This window comes from Tachysurus vachellii, chromosome 1 (assembly GCF_030014155.1).
Source record: "Tachysurus vachellii isolate PV-2020 chromosome 1, HZAU_Pvac_v1, whole genome shotgun sequence".
Classification (NCBI taxonomy): Eukaryota; Metazoa; Chordata; class Actinopteri; order Siluriformes; family Bagridae; genus Tachysurus; species Tachysurus vachellii.
In genome coordinates this window covers 39,233,572-39,254,530 of record NC_083460.1, presented here as the reverse complement: position 1 = coordinate 39,254,530, position 20,959 = coordinate 39,233,572, and the positions used below count along the sequence as shown (strand labels likewise).

General features: G+C 40.1%; 1 protein-coding gene across 3 annotated transcripts in view; it reads left to right on the top strand.

The window, feature by feature from the left end:
• Nucleotides 1-20,959, top strand: part of sptbn1 (spectrin, beta, non-erythrocytic 1) — an 87,445-nt gene that overhangs the window by 44,447 nt on the left and 22,039 nt on the right. For all 3 annotated transcript variants that reach the window (XM_060880920.1, XM_060882560.1, XM_060881744.1), the window contains 12 exons: nt 3,594-3,745; nt 13,588-13,761; nt 13,862-13,953; nt 14,457-14,537; nt 14,661-14,776; nt 15,827-15,939; nt 16,025-16,212; nt 17,335-17,452; nt 18,276-18,434; nt 18,655-18,957; nt 19,108-19,261; nt 19,456-20,326. In XM_060880920.1, coding sequence (XP_060736903.1) covers nt 3,594-3,745; nt 13,588-13,761; nt 13,862-13,953; nt 14,457-14,537; nt 14,661-14,776; nt 15,827-15,939; nt 16,025-16,212; nt 17,335-17,452; nt 18,276-18,434; nt 18,655-18,957; nt 19,108-19,261; nt 19,456-20,326 — 2,521 coding nt within the window. The remainder of the gene's footprint in view (nt 1-3,593; nt 3,746-13,587; nt 13,762-13,861; nt 13,954-14,456; nt 14,538-14,660; nt 14,777-15,826; nt 15,940-16,024; nt 16,213-17,334; nt 17,453-18,275; nt 18,435-18,654; nt 18,958-19,107; nt 19,262-19,455; nt 20,327-20,959) is intronic.

Sequence of the window (20,959 nt, the reverse complement as noted above, 5' to 3'; positions counted from 1 at the left end):
GATCGTTGGAGAGAGAGAGGGATGTGTTTACCTAAGGGTAGGACCAGATGCTGGTGCATTCCTGTGGCCTTCCCCGGGGTTGGGGACGGGGGCTGAGGGTAGGAACATTGCCGCCATTGTTCCTTTACCCACAATCCCATTGGGGCTCTACAAGCATCAGCGCTGGTGTTATCGGTTTACAGTAAAGCCTCAGTGCTTTCATACTCAAGCTGAGGAATAGAGTGAGATCTAAGGGAAGGAACGGTGAGTGATGATGAGATATCGTTGCAATTATATCCATGGGGTGGTTTGGTCAAGCTATACCGATAACAGTGCTCTCTGAAATGTTCCTCGGCTATAACAACAACTTGCCAACATTAACAAGTTTTTATTTATCAAAGAATAAGAATCAATGTTTTGTCCATTTATAGTTACATTTAGTGTTGTTGACTTACATTATATTAGCTATAACCATTCTAACCTTCTTCACCCTAACCAGCTTCTCTTTTATCTCTCCTGAAGATAATAAGACAGAAAGATCTGCAGAGAAACTGGAAAATGCAAAGTCCAGAGGCTTTAGCTGACACTGGAGTCTCCTTCCATAAATTCTTCTGTAATTCTTACAGAAAACTTCACAGATTATATTTTTGGTTAAATAACAACCATAGCAGTCCCTGACTTGGAAACGATATTGTTTTAGAATTCATATAAACCCGTGATTCGCCTCCGAGCCTTCTGTACTTCCAGAGCTTGCAATAGAAAATGTCAACTTAAGGACTAATCAGATTTAATTCTAAATTCCTGTAGTGTAACGGACATTAAGCTGAAGGTTTCATATAGAGACCACTAGCTTATGGTTCCCCATGTTGTTATTTTTTAAATCCTTGAACCGGCTTTCGATTGTTTTGTCTATTCTACATCTTGTTATCAAATATCAAGAAATCTAAATGACAGTTTAGTCTGTAAAAGCGCATTGATGTTTCCATTTCTACCACATCGCCCACCCTTGTTATGCTTGATGTAGATTTTGATGCTGTTTACTCTAGCAGGAGCAGGATGAGTGTCCTGAATGATGAGAGAGAGAGAGAGGGAGAGAGAGAGAGAGAGAGAGAGAGAGAGAGAGAGAGAGAGAGAGACAGCGAGAGCGAGAGAGAGAGAGAGAGAGAGAGAGACAGCGAGAGAGAGAGAGACAGCGAGAGAGAGAGAGAGAGAGAGAGACCAGTAAAGAGGTTCACACACACTTTATAATGCAGGTTTTCCTGGAGGGCATTAGGACATGTGGAACATATAGACATGGAAAAGAGAGACGCATGGTCAGCACTCTGCAGTGTGTGTGCGTGTGTGTCTCAGTTTACAGATTCCCTATAGCATTTTCCTGGCCCTTATATATTGATCCCTCAACATTCTATATGCTTCCATATGTATGTGTGTGAATATCAGTCACCAGTCAAATGATCACACACACACACACACATTACTAACAATTAATGAAGATCAATTCTCTGCATTATGACATATTATTATTATTATTATTATTATTATTATTATTATTATTATTATTATTGATGTTGTTCTTATTAATGTAAATAGTGGATTGTTTGTATTAGACAAAAATGCATAGATGTTAAGTGTCAACTATATCCTTAATGAAAGTCAAATTATTTATATTAATATTAATAATAGTAATAATAATAATACAATTAATATTATTATTACTATTATTATTATTATTATTATTATTATTATTATTGTTGATGTTGTTCTTATTAATGTAAATAGTGGATTGTTTGTATTATACAAAAATGCATAGATGTTAAGTGTCAACTATATCCTTAATGAAAGTCTATTTATATTAATATTATTAATAGTAATAATAATAATAAAATTATTATTATTTTTTATTATTATTATTATTATAACTCTTTTTTTCTTCTATCTTTTGTCATCTATTTGACTCCGTGCTCTCAGTACACTCTCTCTGGCAGATGTGTTCTTCCTGTGTTTGCTGGTTTTCTATTGTTTGGGGCCGGGCTGTCGGTTACGATGACCCCTGTCACCCATTCCCTGTTTGGTTTCTCGATCTGTCTCTGTTTAGACTGTTGAGGGGGGTCAAGGAGAGCTGTAGTCATCCTGTCTTCTTTCAATCGCAGGGGGTCTCATCAGGAAAGACGCTAAAGTGGGAGAACAATCAAACGAGATGCTTACGTCTTTGCAGGGATGAGGAATGCAATAACAGGAAAATTGGGTGGATTATAAATGAACTCTTGTTTGTATGTGTGCGTGTGCGTGGCGAGGCCAGATGTGTAGCAGGACAGCTGTCTTCCCGTCTTATATCACAAAACTTGGTGAAATTATTGTTTATTGTGAGAAATGGCACTGATTTGGTTTAGCATTTGGCTGGTTGGTCTTAATGTCACCTCCAAACACAATCGTAAATATAGGGGTGCCAATATTTACGATTTACTCCTTGCTTTGAGGGTACAGAAGGTGAAGCAAACTTTGGCTGGGGTAAAAGCTAAATAATGGAAGGAGAAAAGATCTACAATGTCAATCACAACACAGCCATCTGTCTCTCGTAGTGTCTCGTACTTTTCCTTCACATCGACTTTACCGACTCAGTGAACTTTGGAATTCTTTAACCTTCGTCTTTTGAGCAAAAGGAAAAACCAGGCCGTTGTCTCTCTCGTCGGTATGCCATCTGGTAAAACCAACAAACACAAGCTTTTTTTGTGGTAAAATTCTGCAGCAAATATTTTTTTTCTTCCTGAAATAGAAATGAACCAATCACAAGCCACACCTACTCCTCCATTAATATTTATAGCATTTGGTAGACGCCCTCATTCAGAGTGACTAAATGCTTTTTAGTCTCCTTTTAAAACCTCAGAATAGCATCAAGTTAAAGCTCAGTTAGAGAGGAATTGATCATTGTTTTTTAATTGGTGCTTGTTTATTTGCTTGGATATGTATTCGTTTAGTTATTATTACTATCTAACTTCATTAACTATCTTAACTTAGTATGTTAGGAGATATAATAGATCATTTCAGGTATCAGGAAAGGCTTCAGGTAGAAACCAACAGTAGACTTTAGAAGGTTAATACATAGATTATGTTTAAATATTTCAAAAAAAGTAATACCGATGTCCAGTGATTGTGCTTTGAGATTTTAGCAAGCTTACTCGAATGACATGTGAATGCTAATGTGGTGAAAATGGTAATATATATGATGAACGATGGCTGATGAATCTGTATAACACTAGGTTTATTCCAACATATTTTTTAAGGTAACTAAACTAGCGAGCTATCCAAACTAACAATACTAAAAGCACGATGATACTTTTTTGCGACAGGACGTTGAAATACCCCAGTGTAAAAAGGAAACGAATCAGGAGCGAATTCAAATCAAAATAAAACAGGTGAATATAATCAGGGGAAAAAACAGAAATCCAAACAAAAGCACATGGAACGAGAGGGAATTATGTAGAAATGATGGATAGCAACGGTTGCTAACCAGTGAATGAAACAAAAACTGGCCAGTTAGTCCACTTCAAATGATTAACAAGATGACAAACACCAGATTTCTTTTTCTGATGTTCTCCGTTTTTCCCGTCCTGTAGATGAGCGTGAAGCGGTGCAGAAGAAGACCTTTACAAAATGGGTGAACTCCCACCTGGCGCGGGTCTCCTGCCGCATTACAGATCTGTATATGGACCTGCGGGATGGACGCATGCTCATCAAGCTCCTGGAGGTGCTTTCTGGAGAGAAGCTGGTGAGTTTACATCATCTTTATAAAACATAAAGACACAAGCTTACCCTAATACCACACTCACAAAAACGTCTTTACTCAGAAAATAAAAATGGAATTTGCTCCAGTTGTGTTTGTGCCCATGTTCAGTATCGAATGCCTTTGTCATGTTTCACTCCACAGCAGTGGTTAATATGAAGCTCATATGAAAGAAGCCACTAAGAGCTTTAAGAATTAGTGTTTTCCCCCAGCGTACAAAGGGCAATATATTCATAGGAAAGCTTCAATAAAGAAAAATTGTCATTTTAGATCAGACTTATAGTGATAAAATAAATAATTTGTCCATTTCTATTGCTCCCGTGAAACAGAAAGCCAGTGTACTGGTAAAAAGGGTTAAACCAGAGCTCCATGGTGAAAGAAAGATGTTTACCTAGTTGTGATTGGTTCAGTTTTTGACACTTACTGACATTTGCTCTTTGCAAGTTAAGCTCTGTGTTTCCAGATAATAATCCGTAAATTCAGTGCCTTCACTTTCACCCCAGATGATTAAGTACATGCGTCATCTGATTACACACAGCATAATATCCTGCCTTTAGGCACAGATAGAGTAGCTGGAATAGTCATCATGGAAGGAAGCCAGTTTTCAAGCAGGTTTTGGTATCCTCAAGTCTACTTTTTTCAGTGACATTAAATTCAATTCAATTCAAGTTTATTTGTATAGCACTTTTAACACTGGACATTGTCTCAAAGTAGCTTTACAGAACATAAGAAATCTAGTACAAAGAGTTCAAGATTAATATTAGACTTATATTTAAATGTGTTTGTATTTATCCCCAATGAACAAGTCTGAGGTGACTGAGGTGAGGAAAAACTTCCTTAGGTGGAAGAGGAAGAAACCTTAATGCCCCTTTTCCACCAGAAAGAACCGGGTGCTGGTTCAGAGCTAGTGCTGGTGCTGGTTCGAAGTTGGTTCCACTGGCGAGCCTTTTAAGAACCGGTTTGCCTTTCCATGGGCTAGAGAGCCGTCACAGAGCCGAGTCTTACGTCACTTTATACAACGTTATACAGCGATGTTAGCGCGGCAGCGGCAAACACAAACACAACAACAACGGCAGATGTTGCTTTACTGTTAATGCTCATGGCTTTGAGAATCTACATTGGCATCCAAACGTGGAGAATCCTGATTTAAAATTATTTAAATATGGCACTAACGACGTTCTCTTTTGTCTGTTCTTAAGTCTAGACCAGTAACGTTTTGGTGCTACTTAAGAACCACTTGTCCTGGTTCAGAGCCGGTGCTTTGGCTGTTGAAAAAGAAAGAACTGGTTCTAAATTAGGCTCTGGCTCCGAACCAGCACTCAAACTGCCTTGGTGGAAAAGGGGCATAAGAGGAACCAGACTCAAAAGGGAACCTCATCCTCATTTGGGTGACACTGGAGGGTGTGATTATAAACCGTTATAAAAACTGGAGATTGTGAATAATGTCCTTTCTACAGGCAGATACAGGAGTTTGTTGTCCTCAAAGACCACATGGAGTTGGCATCTTCTCTTTGAATGTCCAAAATCTTCATAACGTGGAATCCAACATTGAATCCAGCACCAAGGCTTCATTCTAGGTCTAAAGAAGTTACACACTTGTTTAGTTTTGCTCTACAGCTACAAGACCAATGATTCGAATAATTACGCCTAGATTGTAGCCTCAAGTTTAATACACAATTTCATTAAACTGCAGTATAAATCAATTCAAACTTCATTATGTGAGGAACAAAACACTTTACGCACATGTTATTGTCATAAAATGTATAAAAGCCCGGTGTATTACACAACAATTACAACAATCCTGTTGACAAATCACACTTTTATCCATTTATAGTTATATTTAAGGCCAGGGAACATCAATGAAATGAGATCAATCCTGTTATCTGTTCTTTTATAGCAGTTATAAACAGTCTGACTCATCTGTCCTGAAGACTTTCCCATGCCTAAATGAGAAATTCTACTGTATTTGAAACACAACATTTCTCATCTAGTAAAGAAAGTTTTTCTGTAGTTCCTGTATTTTTTTTTTCTAAAAACTGGAATGGCACGTTCTCCACGTTTTCCATTAAGACGCATTTATTCAGCATTTAAGGAAGGAGTCTTCGGTATCCTCACTACGTTATGGTTAGCATTCACAGCTGCGAATCTCTTATTAGCTGCTGGCCTTGAAAATCCACAAGTAAAGCTCACAGACTCGTTAATCTGTAAAGCTGTTATCTCCTTCTGGTTTGAAACAAGAGTACAAAGGCTCGGTTCTTCCTTTAGTGGTGTTTACATCTTAAAAGGAGGAGAAAATTGATTTTCATTAAGCAGTATGAAAAAGGCAGTTAAAAAACTAGGAAGTAAATATTCACGTCACTGATCGAGGTTCATTTACACCTATAACACTGCATGACCAGGTTTTTAAAGATGGTCGCCAATCCATTAACACACTTCAGACAATTTAGAGATACCAGTCAGCTAACCGTGTATGTCTTTGGACCTGTTTTGGAGGAAACCAGGGTACCAGAAAAAAAACAACCCTGAAACACAGGGAGATTCCACTGATTCAGCTTGGAGGTGGGAGGCGGGAGGGGGGGCCCCAGAAGCGTTAATCAAACGTGCTAATCCACCATGTTCTCCATTACTATTAGTGATATTTTAGCTATTTAACATATTATATATACATATCGTCGCTGTCAGATGGAATCCTCGTATCTCCAAAACCATTACTTTTCAGAAAATGAAAAAAACGCCGTACCTTATCTGCAGTGCACAGGGTTTAGTCCGCGTTGCAGTGGATTGTGTTGCGCTAAATTCCTGTCCTCAGACGAGCACCAGAACTAGCGGGGGTCAAAATTTTTTCTTTCTTTGAGCCCAGTGTTTTGAAGACATTTACCTCAGAAGACGTGTTGATTCGTTGCGACTCTTCTTGAGGAGAAATATGCCGTGAAGCTCTCATAGTTGAAGTGTCCAGTGGAGTTATGAGATTTGCGCTCAAGCTATTTTCAAGACTTTAGATTGGTTAATAACTTGTAAAAATAACAGACCCACGTGGGGACTGACCAATAGCATCGATATATGAAAAAATATGAAATTGACCAAATTTGGACATACGAGGTTTCCGCCCGACAGCGACGATATGTGTATATAGTAACGTATAGAATCCTTTACATTATTGCTAACATTTAGAATAGAAGGCTTTATTTTTGTCATATATAAATTACAGCACAGTGAAGTTCTTTACACATCCCAACATTGGAGGTTGTGGTCAGAGTACAGGGTCGGCCATGATACAGCACCTCTGGAGCAGTGAGGGTTAAAGGCCTTGATCAAAGGCTGAACCGTGGCAGCGCTAGGGTTTGAACCACAATCTTCCAATCAGCAACCAGAATGTTAACCAACTGAGCCAGCACTGGTTCTATATTTAGTCATTTTAAGTAAACTTTAATCATATTAGACACAAGTCATTCATCCCTACCAACAGTTGAAATGAAACTTTGTGGTATGAGTATGAACTCATCTGCATTGTCACCCTGTTTAACCCAAGCGCTGTTTTTCCTTCTGAGTAAAGTACAAGAGCGAGGGATGAAGCTCCAGCCCTATATGAGTCAGATGTTGAGTAATAGCAGACGTGAGTGCTGCACAGCTGCATGCAACCATAGCGTACTGCATTCTCACGGACTCTCCCTATCGTCCTCAAGGTTTTTGATTAGATATCTCTTCTCTCAGGCAAACAGCAGAGGAAACACTGTGTCCACACACTCAAGGCTACGCTCAGAACATCTCGTAAATATAGCCAGATAATGATTTTATGCTTTCCTTCCTCAATTTATACTTAAAAAATAATAATAATAATAATAATAATAAGGGTTAGAGAAAAGATAATGTAGCTTATAGACATAGATTACTCAATTGGATGTTTGTTAAAGCATCAATTAATTAATTCTTAGGCAGTTTATTTTTTTTCTTTTTGACATTACTGTTGCATAAAAAAAGAAATAAAATAGAAAAATAAAATATGCCTGTTGTTGCAGATGCTAGTAGTGTAGCCTGATGTGAGGATATTATGTGAGGATGTGAGGATATATCAAAATTTATGCAAAACATATTTCTATACTGCTATTGCAAACTAATAACCATTAGAATTTTTTAATAAATTAAAGACTGAACATTGTGGAACATGGGGCCACGGTGGCTTAGTGGTTAGCGGTTAGCACGTTCGCCTCACACCTCCAGGGTCGGGGTTCAATTCCAGCCTCCACCTTGTGTGTGTGGAGTTTGCATATTCTCCCTGTGCCTCGGGGGTTTCCTCCGGGTACTCCGGTTTCCTCCCCTGGTCCAAAGACATGCATGGTAGGTTGATTGGCATCTCTGGAAAATTGTCCGTAGTGTGTGATTGCGTGAGTGAATGAGAGTGTGTGTGTGCCCTGCGATGGGTTGGCACTCCGTCCAGGGTGTATCCTGCCTTGATGCCCGATGACGCCTGAGATAGGCACAGGCTCCCCGTGACCCGAGGTAGTTCGGATAAGCGGTAGAAAATGAGTGAGTGAGTGAGTAATCACATAGAGTTCTAATCACGGCTGTGAAAGAAGAAAATAACTAATGCTGAACAGGAAGAGTTTTAGCCGAGCGAGTTGTGAGAGCAGGATCTGTTTACAGACTCTGGGAAAGCACCTACATAACATCCTTCCGTGGCGCTGTTAATGCTTTGTAGTGCTGACATTCAATATCAGCGTACAGCAGGTTCACTCACCTGTAATGGACTAGTTTACATCGCTGCACTTCCTAACTCTTGAGCTCTGTGTACTCGAGTTTCAAATATTCTGAAGAACCAATGGTGAGCTGCTCACAGTAATGGTCGCTCACAGTAGCAGGTTTTTACTACGATTTACTATGGTTCATTTCAAACAAACTGCCTTAGCGTATAATTTTTCAGGGCAGAACAGATAAAGATGCTAGAAAATTGTGTTCAACGTAACTCCTTGCATGCATATATGTAGATATGTCACAAAGAATGAGTGTTAGTGTAGTTCTGTGTAGAAGTAATACCCCTTTTCCACCAAAAAGAACCGGGTGCTGGTTCAGAGCTAGCAATGGTGCTGGTTCAAAATTGGTTCCACTGGCGAACCTTCTAAGAACCGGTTTGCCTTTCCACCGGTTAGAGAGTCTGACGTCACTGTATACGTGTAACGTTACACAGCAACGTTAGCACAGCAGCGGCAAACACAAACACAACATGAACAATGGTGGATGTTGCTTTACTGTTAATGCTCATGGCTTTGTGAACCTACATTGCCATCCAAAGAATGGCAAAGAGGAGAGAGACTTTATTGTTTATTGACTATTATCGTTTTCACTATTTAAGAAGCCACATTTTTTTTCATGTATAAATGCATAAATGTATACATCAATTGTGTTGTTCTAATTTTATTAAAAAAAAAAGGTCATGTATAATTTAAATGAATCACATTTGCCTAACACCTCCAGGGCTAGGGGTTCGATTCTAGTCTCCGTTGTGTGTGTGTGGAGTTTGCATATTGTCCCCGTGCCTTGGGAGTTTCCTCGGGGTGCTCTGGTTTCCTCCTCTGGTACAAGGACGTGTGTTGTAGACTGAAGGTGTGTGTGAGTGTGTATGCGATTGTTCCCTGTGATAGATGAAAAAGCGTTTCAAAACGTCTCACAGAGATAAAACTCCAAAAGTAATGGCACTCATTTACACAGCTATTTGAATTATAGAATCATTTTAATAAACTTAGTATTACTCATCTAGGGTTCTACATAAAACCGTTTTTTAAAAATGTTCTAATGGCCCTGTAGAGAACCCCAGAGTTCTATATATATATAGAATCATTTTTTTGAAAATAATATAGTAGAAGCCTTTATTGTTGTCAAATATACATTACAGCACAGTGAAATGAATCACAGTGAATCTTTCTTCATATATCCCAACTTACGAAAGCAATACAGTGCCCCTGGAGTAGGTTAAGGGCCTTGCTCAAGGGCTCAACAGTGGCAGCTTGGCAGTGCTGAGGCTTGAACTCCATTCTTCCAATCGACAACCCGCTGCCCCAGCACTAAAACGTACTATTGGCCAAGTAATTTTTTGGAAAAAGGTTCTATTGGCTAAGTACAGAACCCCAGGATTCTCTATAAATTAATATTTTAAAGAATGCAGCAGCCAATACAACTTTAAACCTTAAACTAATATCAGCTACTAGTTTTGAAATCTGAGATACACAGGAGCCTGAAGATGCATGACTGGAAATAATTCTGGGGTGTCACCAAGGTGGCTACTGAGCTATATAAGGACTATATAAGGAGATTTATTCCCTCCTCCTATAAATGTCATCCATCAGCATTTTAGCAAACATTCTCTGATATGTTATCTAACTGTAATTAAAGGTTGTTGTCTGTCGCATCCAGCATCTTTATTGACTCCACTGAAAAGTGCTGATGTCATCGTAGAGCTGCTATGCTCTGTGTGTGTGTGTGTGTGTGTGTGAGGGAGTGAGAGTGAGACTGTCTGCATGAGGTCTCCTTACACACTCGGCACACACAAGGATAATACTAATAAGCCATGTGCATTTCAAAGAGACATAAATCCACTGCAGTATGTGTGTGTGTCTGTGTGTGTGTGTGTGTGTGTGTGTGTGTGTGTGTGTGTGTGTATGTGAGGGAGTGAGAGTGAGACTGTCTGCATGAGGTCTCCTTACACACTCGGCACACACAAAGATAATACTAATAAGCCATGTGCATTTCAAAGAGACATAAATCCACTGCAGTATGTGTGTGTGTGTGTGTGTGTGTGTGTGTGTGTGTGTGTGTGTGTGTGTGTGAGGGAGTGAGAGTGAGACTGTCTGCATGAGGTCTCCTTACACACTCGGCACACACAAGGATAATACTACACACACCTCTGAAATAGGGATGCAGACAACAACACGCTCTTCGTTTTCTCTGTCTAGTTTTCTAGATTGCTGACCTCTGAAATAACTCTCACTTTGCGGATCACGTAGTTGCTGAAATACCTGTCCTTAAGGGTCTCATATCCTCCACCACCACTTCACCTAAACACCATCCCCCACATCCAGCCTCCATTACTTCATTTTGTCTCTCTACTCTCTCTCTCTCTCTCTCTCTCTCTCTCTCTCTCTCTCTCTCTCTCTCTCTCTCTTCAGACGCAGCGACCACGCCTGAGTCCAAAGTCTCCTCGTACATCATATCCCAGCACACACGCCTCTGACGGCACCCAGTTACTCATTCACTCGCACGCTCCGTTCGAGCCGGGCTAGAAACCCAAACATATTTTTTGAAACTCCAAGAAACGGCGAATACGACATTTCCCAAATTCTTACTCGATAAATCTAACAACAGACAGAGTGGAGTAGGGGAAAAAAAACACAAAAGACATTTATAATCCCTACTTAGAGCAGGACATTCCATCCGTAAGTGTCTCAATCTGTCTTGCGCTTTGACACTTTGCTTTTCCTGTGAGAGCCGCTCTTGTCCGTCGTACATGTCAGAATAGAAACAGAATAGAGCCCAGTCTGTCCTCAAGGCCACGGCACATCGTTAACTCGAGCTCCAGTCTCGTGTTCCCGCAGGAAAGGAGTCGGAGTGGGACACCGAGGGCTGTCATGTTAACCTGTACAGCTCTGTCAGCACTGCACCTGTGTCTGGACTGAAATGTGTTATCTGGGGACTTAAGCTTGACTCTCAAAACAAAGCTAATGTAACTAAGGACGGATTTCGTAGCAGTGCTGAACTTGAAAACTGTTTCATTTAAAGCATTTCTAGTTCTATTCATGACACAGACAGGTGACAAATTAATGGAAAAAATAGTTCTGTTCCATTCCCTTTTCCACTTTAATTTATTACTGCAAAAAAAGTTCTTCACCTTTCTATCCTGATGGGTGTGGTCACTTAGATGAAGCCCTTGTAGCACACAAAGGCTAACTGAATGATATGATGATGATGATGATGAGATTTTGGAGCAGCTTTGTAATAGACAGCAATCTTTACCTCCGTCTTCGAAACATCAATTGCATAAATATCTTTTGGAAGATCGTCACTCCAAGCTGAAGCTTCAGAGATGTGTAGATTTTTTATTAAAGATTTTCCGGTGGCCAGCACCACCATTATTACCTTTAATCGTTTTTACTTTAATTGGTAAGTTGTACGGGTTTTAATCTAACTTTTGTGTAATAATTTCCGGAGTTCCGAAGAAACCTTTAGCTCAAATGTTATACAAATAAAAATATATCTGTGTTTTCTAAGCTACAGTTCACTTAACTGTAACACAAGCGGTCGATGATCTCCTCGCCTACTATAGAATAATCATGGAAAAACACACATATCAGCTTAGTAGTGATTTTGGACAGATCTTTTACACAAGTACCAGTTTAAATATTTCTCTTGGGCAGAATGGGTAATAAATAAGGATGTGTCAATCCCACTTTTTTGATAAAATACTGATTTCAGAATAACAGCCAATAAGAGTTCTGATACTGGGCCAATAGAAATGTTGCCCAGTACTTCTGATGGTGGTTTGCTGCTTTAGGACAACATTTGTGTTGAGTCAGTAGTTACACCACAGTTATACCACAGCGCTGTTCAGTTCTTGATTCTGATTGGTCAGAAGGCATTTTAATAGTAACATCCTCACTAGGACTTGCATAATGGATGTGAGGCTAATAATAAACTCATAATTATAATTAGAAATTTGTAGTTAGGCAACGTTTATTATTTATGGAAGGAGTCTCCAGTTTCAGTTTCAGATATTCTGAAAAAGGAAGGTTTTCAGGCAAACAGATAAAAAAAAATAAAAAATAAAAAAAAAACAATTAGTCCAAAACATGCAAGGGTCAGATGATGAACAAACAGATTTAGACAAAATAAAATGTCATGCAGGAGAATAATTTTCATCATGAGGCTTTGTGTGTGTGTGTGTGTGTGTGTGTGTGTGTGTGTGTGTGTGTGTGTGTGTGTGTGTGTGTGTGTGAAAGAGAGAGAGAGAGAGAGAGAGTGATTGACTCCAGGTGCAAAAATTAGGTGAGGTGTCATTATATACAGTGTGTGTGTGTGTGTGTGTGTGTGTGTGTGTGTGTGTGTGAGAGAGAGAGAGAGAGAGAGAGAGAGAAAAAGAGAAAAAGAGTGAGTGATTGACTCCAGGTGCAAAAATTAGGTGAGGTGTCATTATATATATAGTGTGTGTGTGTGTGTGTGTGTGTGTGTGTGTGTGTGTGTGTGTGTGTGTGTGTGTGTGTGTTGGGAGTTTGTGGTGGCCATGTTTGTAGGCCACAACACATTCTGTGAACTAAAACCTAAAGCCAATTCCGGCGTCTACATGTTCGTGGCTTCTTGGTCTTATTAACAAGAAATATATATAATTAAACAAATAAAAAAATCCTGTCATTCTTTATAGTTATTAATAACATGATAATCATTGAATATTGTTGTTGTATTTGAGGAATAATACTTCAGAACTTAACAGGAAACAGCACCTTCTCATTTCATTGATTGTTTTAGAATCTGGTTATATTTCTGATGTGTCTGATCTTTTCCTAAAGCATTTGAAAAACAACATAGTGGTCATGCTTTAGGAGCCGATTTGCATATTAGGAATCAATTTGCATATCAGGAGCCGATTTGCATATCAGGAGCCGATTTGGCTTGATACAGCTTTGGGGTTTCAATCATGAGAACAGGAAACAAGTGTAAATGGTACCAAGTGTAAATGGATTTTTTCCCCTCCAACATTCATGGGCTTATTCTTATAGCTTTGAGGCATTAGGTGTTGTTTAATAATAATCAGAAGGAGATCATTAATAATCATTTGTCATTTGCAGCCCAAACCCACAAAGGGGCGAATGAGAATCCACTGTCTGGAGAATGTGGATAAAGCCTTGCAGTTCCTCAAGGAACAACGCGTCCATCTGGAGAACATGGGCTCCCACGACATTGTCGACGGCAACCATCGCCTCACGCTCGGCCTCATCTGGACCATCATCCTCCGCTTCCAGGTCATAAAATAACAGCCCTCTGTTTTAATCGTAGTAATATTTGTATGTCGTCTGAGCCATAATGTTGACGTGTACTCTTGTGGAATCGTGTGTGGAACAGATCCAAGACATCAGCGTTGTAACAGAAGACAATAAGGAGAAGCGCTCGGCCAAAGACGCTCTGCTCCTGTGGTGTCAGATGAAGACGGCAGGGTGAGTTACGAGTATAAAAGAAACGACTTGAGTTCTGAAAACAGGATCGTTATGTTTATTTTTTATCATTAATAAATAATTAATCTGGTTTATATATTAATTTAAATTATTTAATATGTTAATTATTTAGTATTAAACTAAAGTATTATTTATTGAATATATTATCATTTGGATTATTTTTTTCCATTATATTTTGGAATATTACTCACAATAAACATTAGAACCTTTTTATTTTAACAACTGCTTAATTTTATTTATTTGTTTATTTGTAATAATTGTACTTTTATTTATTTATTTATTTATTTATTTAGCTGTACTGTTTTGAGGGCACTCCTTTTTTAAAGCCTCACAAACTATATACTGGAATATATTTTGACCAAATTTCAGGCTAAAATTCTGTGCTTTTGAGCTTTTTGTACAAGTCTCCGGACACAATAATATGTCGAGTGAGTTTTGTGTTCGTCACAGCAGCAGATGTTTGAGCGTTATGGATTTCTTTACAGATATCCAAATGTCAACATCCACAACTTCACCACCAGCTGGCGCGACGGAATGGCGTTCAACGCCCTCATTCACAAACACAGGTAGGAACCCCGCACTGCCACCAGGGCTCCAGTTTCAGTTCTTGGCTCAGATTGTCCACCATTTTGCCCCCATCCTGTGTTATCTGATGCTCCATGAAACCTGTGACTTCCTTTGCTTTACAGGCCAGATCTTATTGATTTTGACAAGCTGAAGAAATCCAACGTTCACTACAACCTGCAGAACGCCTTTAACTTAGCTGAGCAGCACCTGGGACTCACTAAACTGCTCGACCCAGAGGGTGAGATCCTCCTCTTGCCCATTATTTCCAGAGCTGCCGTCTGATGAGCTGCTTATTGTATTATCTTACTGGGGAAAACATCACATTAGTGACAAAATCATTTTTTTTTGTTTATGATTATACAAACATAAATCTGGGTTATATAGTCATTTCTAATGTTAATTACATAATCTACGTCAGGTTTTCATTGCTTTAACAAAGCCTCACAAAGTATATATTTAAATATGAATATGTTTAAATATTTTGGACCAATATCTAGTCTTGAAGTCTTCTATGTTTAAATATAAAAAATTTAGTTTGAGCATCTGAACACAAATATGATTGAAAAAAGACAAATTTTCTCCACTGAGAAACCAGAAAGTACAAAAGCTCCTTCCAGAAAATTTAAATAAACGTTTCTTCATCCTTTACCTAAGAGTACCTAAGGGTGTTACTATAGAAACGGTAACATAATAGAGCAATAGAGTAATAAATATAGCATACGGAAAAATAACGAGAAATAAATCAACATATTCTGATTGCATCAGGTTTGAGAATTCAGCAGCAACTCTGTATAAATCATATAATACAAAGTATTCCTGAATAAATTTTACTGGTGGGGGTTCGATTCCCACCTCCGCCTTGTGTGTGTGGAGTTTGCATGTTCTCCCCGTGCCTCGGGGGTTTCCTCCGGGTACTCCGGTTTCCTCCCCCGGTCCAAAGACATGCATGGTAGGTTGATTGGCATCTCTGGAAAAATTGTCCCTAGTGTGTGATTGCGTGAGTGAATGAGAGTGTGTGTGTGTGCCCTGCGATGGGTTGGCACTCCGTCCAGGGTGTATCCTGCCTTGATGCCCGATGACGCCTGAGATAGGCACAGGCTCCCCGTGACCCGAGGTAGTTCGGATAAGCGGTAGAAAATGAATGAACGAATGAATGTTTACAGGTAAAGCAGATAACAGCCAGTAAAACCAGTAAGGCTTTTGTGAAACCAGTGGATTTATTGACAATTGTAGAGATTTTAATGATTTTTATTAAAGAAATTACAGTATAGTATCTTTGTTTCTTTAGATATCAGTGTGGATCATCCTGATGAGAAGTCAGTCATCACCTATGTCGTCACATACTATCACTACTTCTCCAAGATGAAGGCTCTTAAGGTGGAGGGAAAACGTATCGGCAAAGTGAGTCTTTTCGTCATATTTTATACAGGTGTATTGAAATAATGATGTGGCGCACAAGCAAAAACCCCTGCATTGTCCGTCCTAGGTGTTGGATAACGCCATCGAAACAGAGAAGATGATCGAGAAATACGAGTCTCTTGCATCAGATCTTCTGGAGTGGATTGAGCAGACCATCATCATCCTCAACAACCGCAAGTTTGCTAATTCTCTGGTAGGGGTTCAGCAGCAGCTCCAGGCCTTCAACACGTACCGCACTGTAGAGAAGCCTCCCAAGTGAGTTTTTTGCTATTATAATTGTATTATGTTACATTTACACCTGAAATGAAGTTTGGATAGAAATGTAATTGAATGTACTGTAAGTGAATGACAAGAAGTTGAATCATTGAATCAATTGATTCAAACTGAATCAAGAAGCCTCCAAAGTGAATGTTACAGCAGTTTTGTTCTCTATAATCCTGTCATGTTAAATTTGCATCTGAAATGAACCTTCTTGGAAGTTTGTATAGAAATGGAATTGAATGTAAGTGAATGACAAGGAGTTGAATCATTGAATCAAGTGATTCAGAATGAATCAAAAAGCCTCCCAAGTGAGTGGTACACCATTTTCATTGTCTGTTATCATGTCCTCTTTTTCTTCAAAAGTTTGTGTAGAAATGGAATTAAAGGTCATAAAAGAGAGTTAAACATTGAAACAAATGATTCAAACAATTCAAACTGAATCAAGAAGCCTCCTAAGTGAGTGTTATGCCATTTTGGTTCTCCGTAATCATGTCATGTTAAATGTACATCTCAACTGATTCGTCTTAGGACTGGGTATAGAAATAAAATTAAATGTAAATGAATGGCAAGGAGTTGAATGAAGTGAATCAAAATGAAACAAGTGATTTGAATCAGTTAAAAATATAACGAAATATACATGTTTACGTCTTGGGCTCTTTTATCTGTATACAGTTATATTTGATTCTCAAGTCTGTATTAAGAATCGTGTTTAATTAAAGTAAAATCATCTATAATCTGTTGTTAAAAATATAATGAAATATACTTGTTGACATCTTGGGCTCTGTTTTGCCTCATTATTCAGGTTCTGTGTATAGAAATGCAATTAAATGTAAATGAATGACAAGGAGTTGAATCATTGAATCAAGTAAATCAGGTTGAATCAAGTGATTTGGATCAGTTAAAAATATAATGAAATATACATGTTGACGTCTTGGGCTCTGTTTTGCCTCATTATTCAGGTTCTGTGTATAGAAATGCAATTAAATGTAAATGAATGACAAGGAGTTGAATCATTGAATCAAGTAAATCAGGTTGAATCAAGTGATTTGAATCAGTTAAAAATATAACGAAATATACATGTTGATGTCTTGGGCTCTGTTTTGCCTCATTATTCAGGTTCACAGAGAAAGGTAACCTGGAAGTCCTCCTGTTCACAATTCAGAGCAAAATGAGAGCCAACAACCAGAAAGTTTACATGCCCAGAGAGGGCAAGCTGATTTCAGACATCAACAAGGTGAGACATGGTTTTGTTATCGCTTTAGGAATCAAAGAGTTGGAGTGTGCTGTTTTAGGAAAATCATCAGTGACCGGGTTGGATTAGGAAGCAGTAGGGATGTGCTTGTCTAGTGGTTAATGTGTTGGGCTACCAATCGGAAGGTTGTGAGTTCAATTCCTACGTCCACCAAGCTGCCACTGCTGGGCCCCTGAGCAAGGCCCTTAACTCTCAATTGCTCAGTTGTATAAAAAAATGAGATAAAAATGTAAGTCTCTCTGGATAAGGGCGTCTGCTAAATGCTGTAAATGTAAATGCAGAGTTAGCCAGAGTTGATTAAATTCCTATAACAGCACTGCATGTCTTGTGTTTTATTCCATTTTTTTTTTTTTATTTTTTTTTTTTACAGCATTTTGACAAGAATTATTATATTTTGTTTACTAAAAATGAAAGATTCTACTTTTATCTGTATACAGTTACATTTGATTCTCAGGTCTGTATTAAGAATCGTGTTTAATTAAAGTAAAATCATCTATAATCTGTTGTTCTGAGAAAGAAATGTAGCTTGTCTCTACCATGAAACTGCAAAGTTAGCTCTGACTTTTCAAGGCTCTCGTACTCGAGGCTCCTTCCAGAAAGTCTCAGTAAACATCTCCTAAATGGAGAAAATATATAATACCTTTTGACCAGTAAGAACCAAGAATTCAACACTCATAAGATAAGATAAGATAAGATAAGATTATGAGTGGATGTTTGTGAGACGGGGGCAGTTTGGATTCTGCTGTACATGGATGATGGTTATAGTGATAGTGTTAATCATGATTGTATGTGTGTGTGTGTGCAGGCGTGGGAGCGTCTGGAGAAGGCGGAGCATGAGCGCGAGCTGGCTCTGAGGAACGAGCTGATTCGTCAGGAGAAGCTGGAGCAGTTGGCACGCCGCTTCGACCGCAAGGCCGCCATGAGAGAAACCTGGCTCAGCGAGAACCAGCGGCTGGTGTCACAGGTAGCCAATCAGAATCCTATCTTTTTTACTAGCTGGTGTAATTGTGTTTGAAACGTTTTTGCACCCAGTCATAGTAATAATAATAAATAACTCTTACATCACTGCAGTAAAATTAACGAACACATGAAGTCTGATCTTTCATGGGGGGGAATATTTTTAGTCAGCAATGCATGTATTGAAAGAAATACATCGTAACGCCTTTCTCTCGCTCCCTTTTCAGGACAACTTCGGCTTCGATCTCCAAGCAGTGGAGGCGGCCACCAAGAAGCACGAAGCCATCGAGACGGACATTGCAGCTTACGAGGAGCGTGTGCAAGCCGTGGTGGCTGTGGCTAGAGAACTGGAAGCAGAGAACTACCATGATATCAAGCGCATTACAGCACGCAAGGACAATGTGCTGCGTCTCTGGGACTACCTACTGGAGCTGCTGAAGGCGCGTAGGCAGAGGCTGGAGATGAACCTGGGTGTGCAGCGTGTCTTCCAGGAGATGCTTTACATCATGGACTGGATGGATGAGATGAAGGTAAAGAAACAAAGGAGGTGGGATGGAGAGAATGCGAGAGGTAGTGGGAGGTTAGAAGCGAGAGAAGGAAAGTGAGAGAAGTAGAACAGAAAGCAAAAATAAATATCTGGTTGTAGGCTGTATATCATCGTTCTTTGCTTCTCTCCATAGATGCTTCTGCTGTCTCAGGACTATGGAAAGCATTTGCTGGGAGTAGAAGATCTGCTTCAGAAACACGCTCTGGTGGAGGCTGATATCGCCATCCAGGCAGACCGCGTGAGGGCCGTCAATACCAACGCCCAGAAGTTTGCGGTTGATGATGATGGTAATAAAAAATACCAGTCATTGTGATTCATAGGATGAAGAAAAAAAACAATGTTTTACACATTAAACATGGGTTATTTTTTCCCTTCAAGTCACATTTCTCAATTACTTCTTCCCACCTTCTCTTTTTGTTTATTCCATAACAACAATTTTTCGACATCTCTAACTTCCAAAATTACCTTCCACTTCCTGCAGGTTACAAGCCATGTGATCCGCAGGTGATCCGTGATCGTGTGGCTCACCTGGAGTTCTGCTACCAGGAGTTGACTCAGCTGGCGGCTGAGCGCCGCGCACGTCTGGAGGAGTCTCGCCGTCTCTGGAAGTTCTTCTGGGAAATGGCTGAGGAGGAGGGCTGGATCCGTGAGAAGGAGCAGATTCTGTCATCCGATGACGTTGGAAAGGACCTGACAGGTGCCGTACGTTTGCTGAGTAAGCATCGGGCGCTTGAGGATGAGATGAGCGGTCGCGCTGGGCACCTGCAGCACACGGTACGTGAGGGTCAGGCAATGGCTGACGCTGGTCACTTCGGAGAGGTGAAGATCCGCGAGCGCATTGCTGACCTGCAGGCTCAGTGGGCAGCATTGGAGCAACTCGCGGCAGTCCGGAAGGCACGTCTAGAGGAAGCCTGCAGCTTGCACCAGTTCCAGGCTGATGCTGATGATGTGGATGCATGGATGCTGGACGCGCTGCGCATCGTCTCAAGCGATGATGTTGGCCATGATGAGTTCTCCACGCAGGCACTGGTGAAGAAGCACAAAGATGCAGCAGCCGAGGTGGCTAGCTACCGACCCGTTATCGACTCACTCCACGAGCAGGCCCAGGCACTGCCTGACGAGCTGGGCCAGTCAGCAGACATCACCGGACGCCTGGCTGGCATCGAGGAGCGCTACAAGGAGCTGGCAGAGCTCACCAGGCTGAGGAAACAAGCTCTGCAGGATGCACTGGCTCTCTATAAGATGTTCAGCGAGGCTGACGCCTGCGAGGTTTGGATCGACGAGAAGGAGCAGTGGCTTAACAGCATGGTGATTCCAGAGAAACTGGAGGACCTTGAAGTTATTCAGCACAGGTGAGGAGGGAAATCTTATATTATAATAAACATAAACAATAAAAACTCATCGTGCAACTGAACATCCCGTCTTTAGCATTACATCGACGGCCAGATTCGACAACCGTATTCACCTCAGTTAAGGCCACACTCATGAGTTCCACTCATTTTCACCATGCTAGTTCTCAGAGAGCAGAAATGGGTTTTATATAAGTTTTTATTTTAAAGATAGACACATTTTTGGGGGGAAAAAAACAACAAAGACAACACATTTTAGAAAAAGAACAGTGATTTCACAGTGGCATTCTGCAAATAGCTTCACCTGATATATTTCTATACAGTACACAGGCACGTTAGGAGTGTTTAGTGCACCAGATGTCCCTGTTGAGTCACAATGACTCCCTTAGCAGCATCACTCACTCACTCACTCACTCATCTTCTACCGCTTATCCGAACTACCTCGGGTCACGGGGAGCCTGTGCCTATCTCAGGGGTCATCGGGCATCAAGGCAGGATACACCCTGGACGGAGTGCCAACCCATCGCAGGGCACACACCTTAGCAGCATCACTCACTGAATATTTTCTGACATCACCTCACTACTCTTCTGAGTATCATTTCAGTCAACAATGAATCCAGTATGAATCTGTCAAGC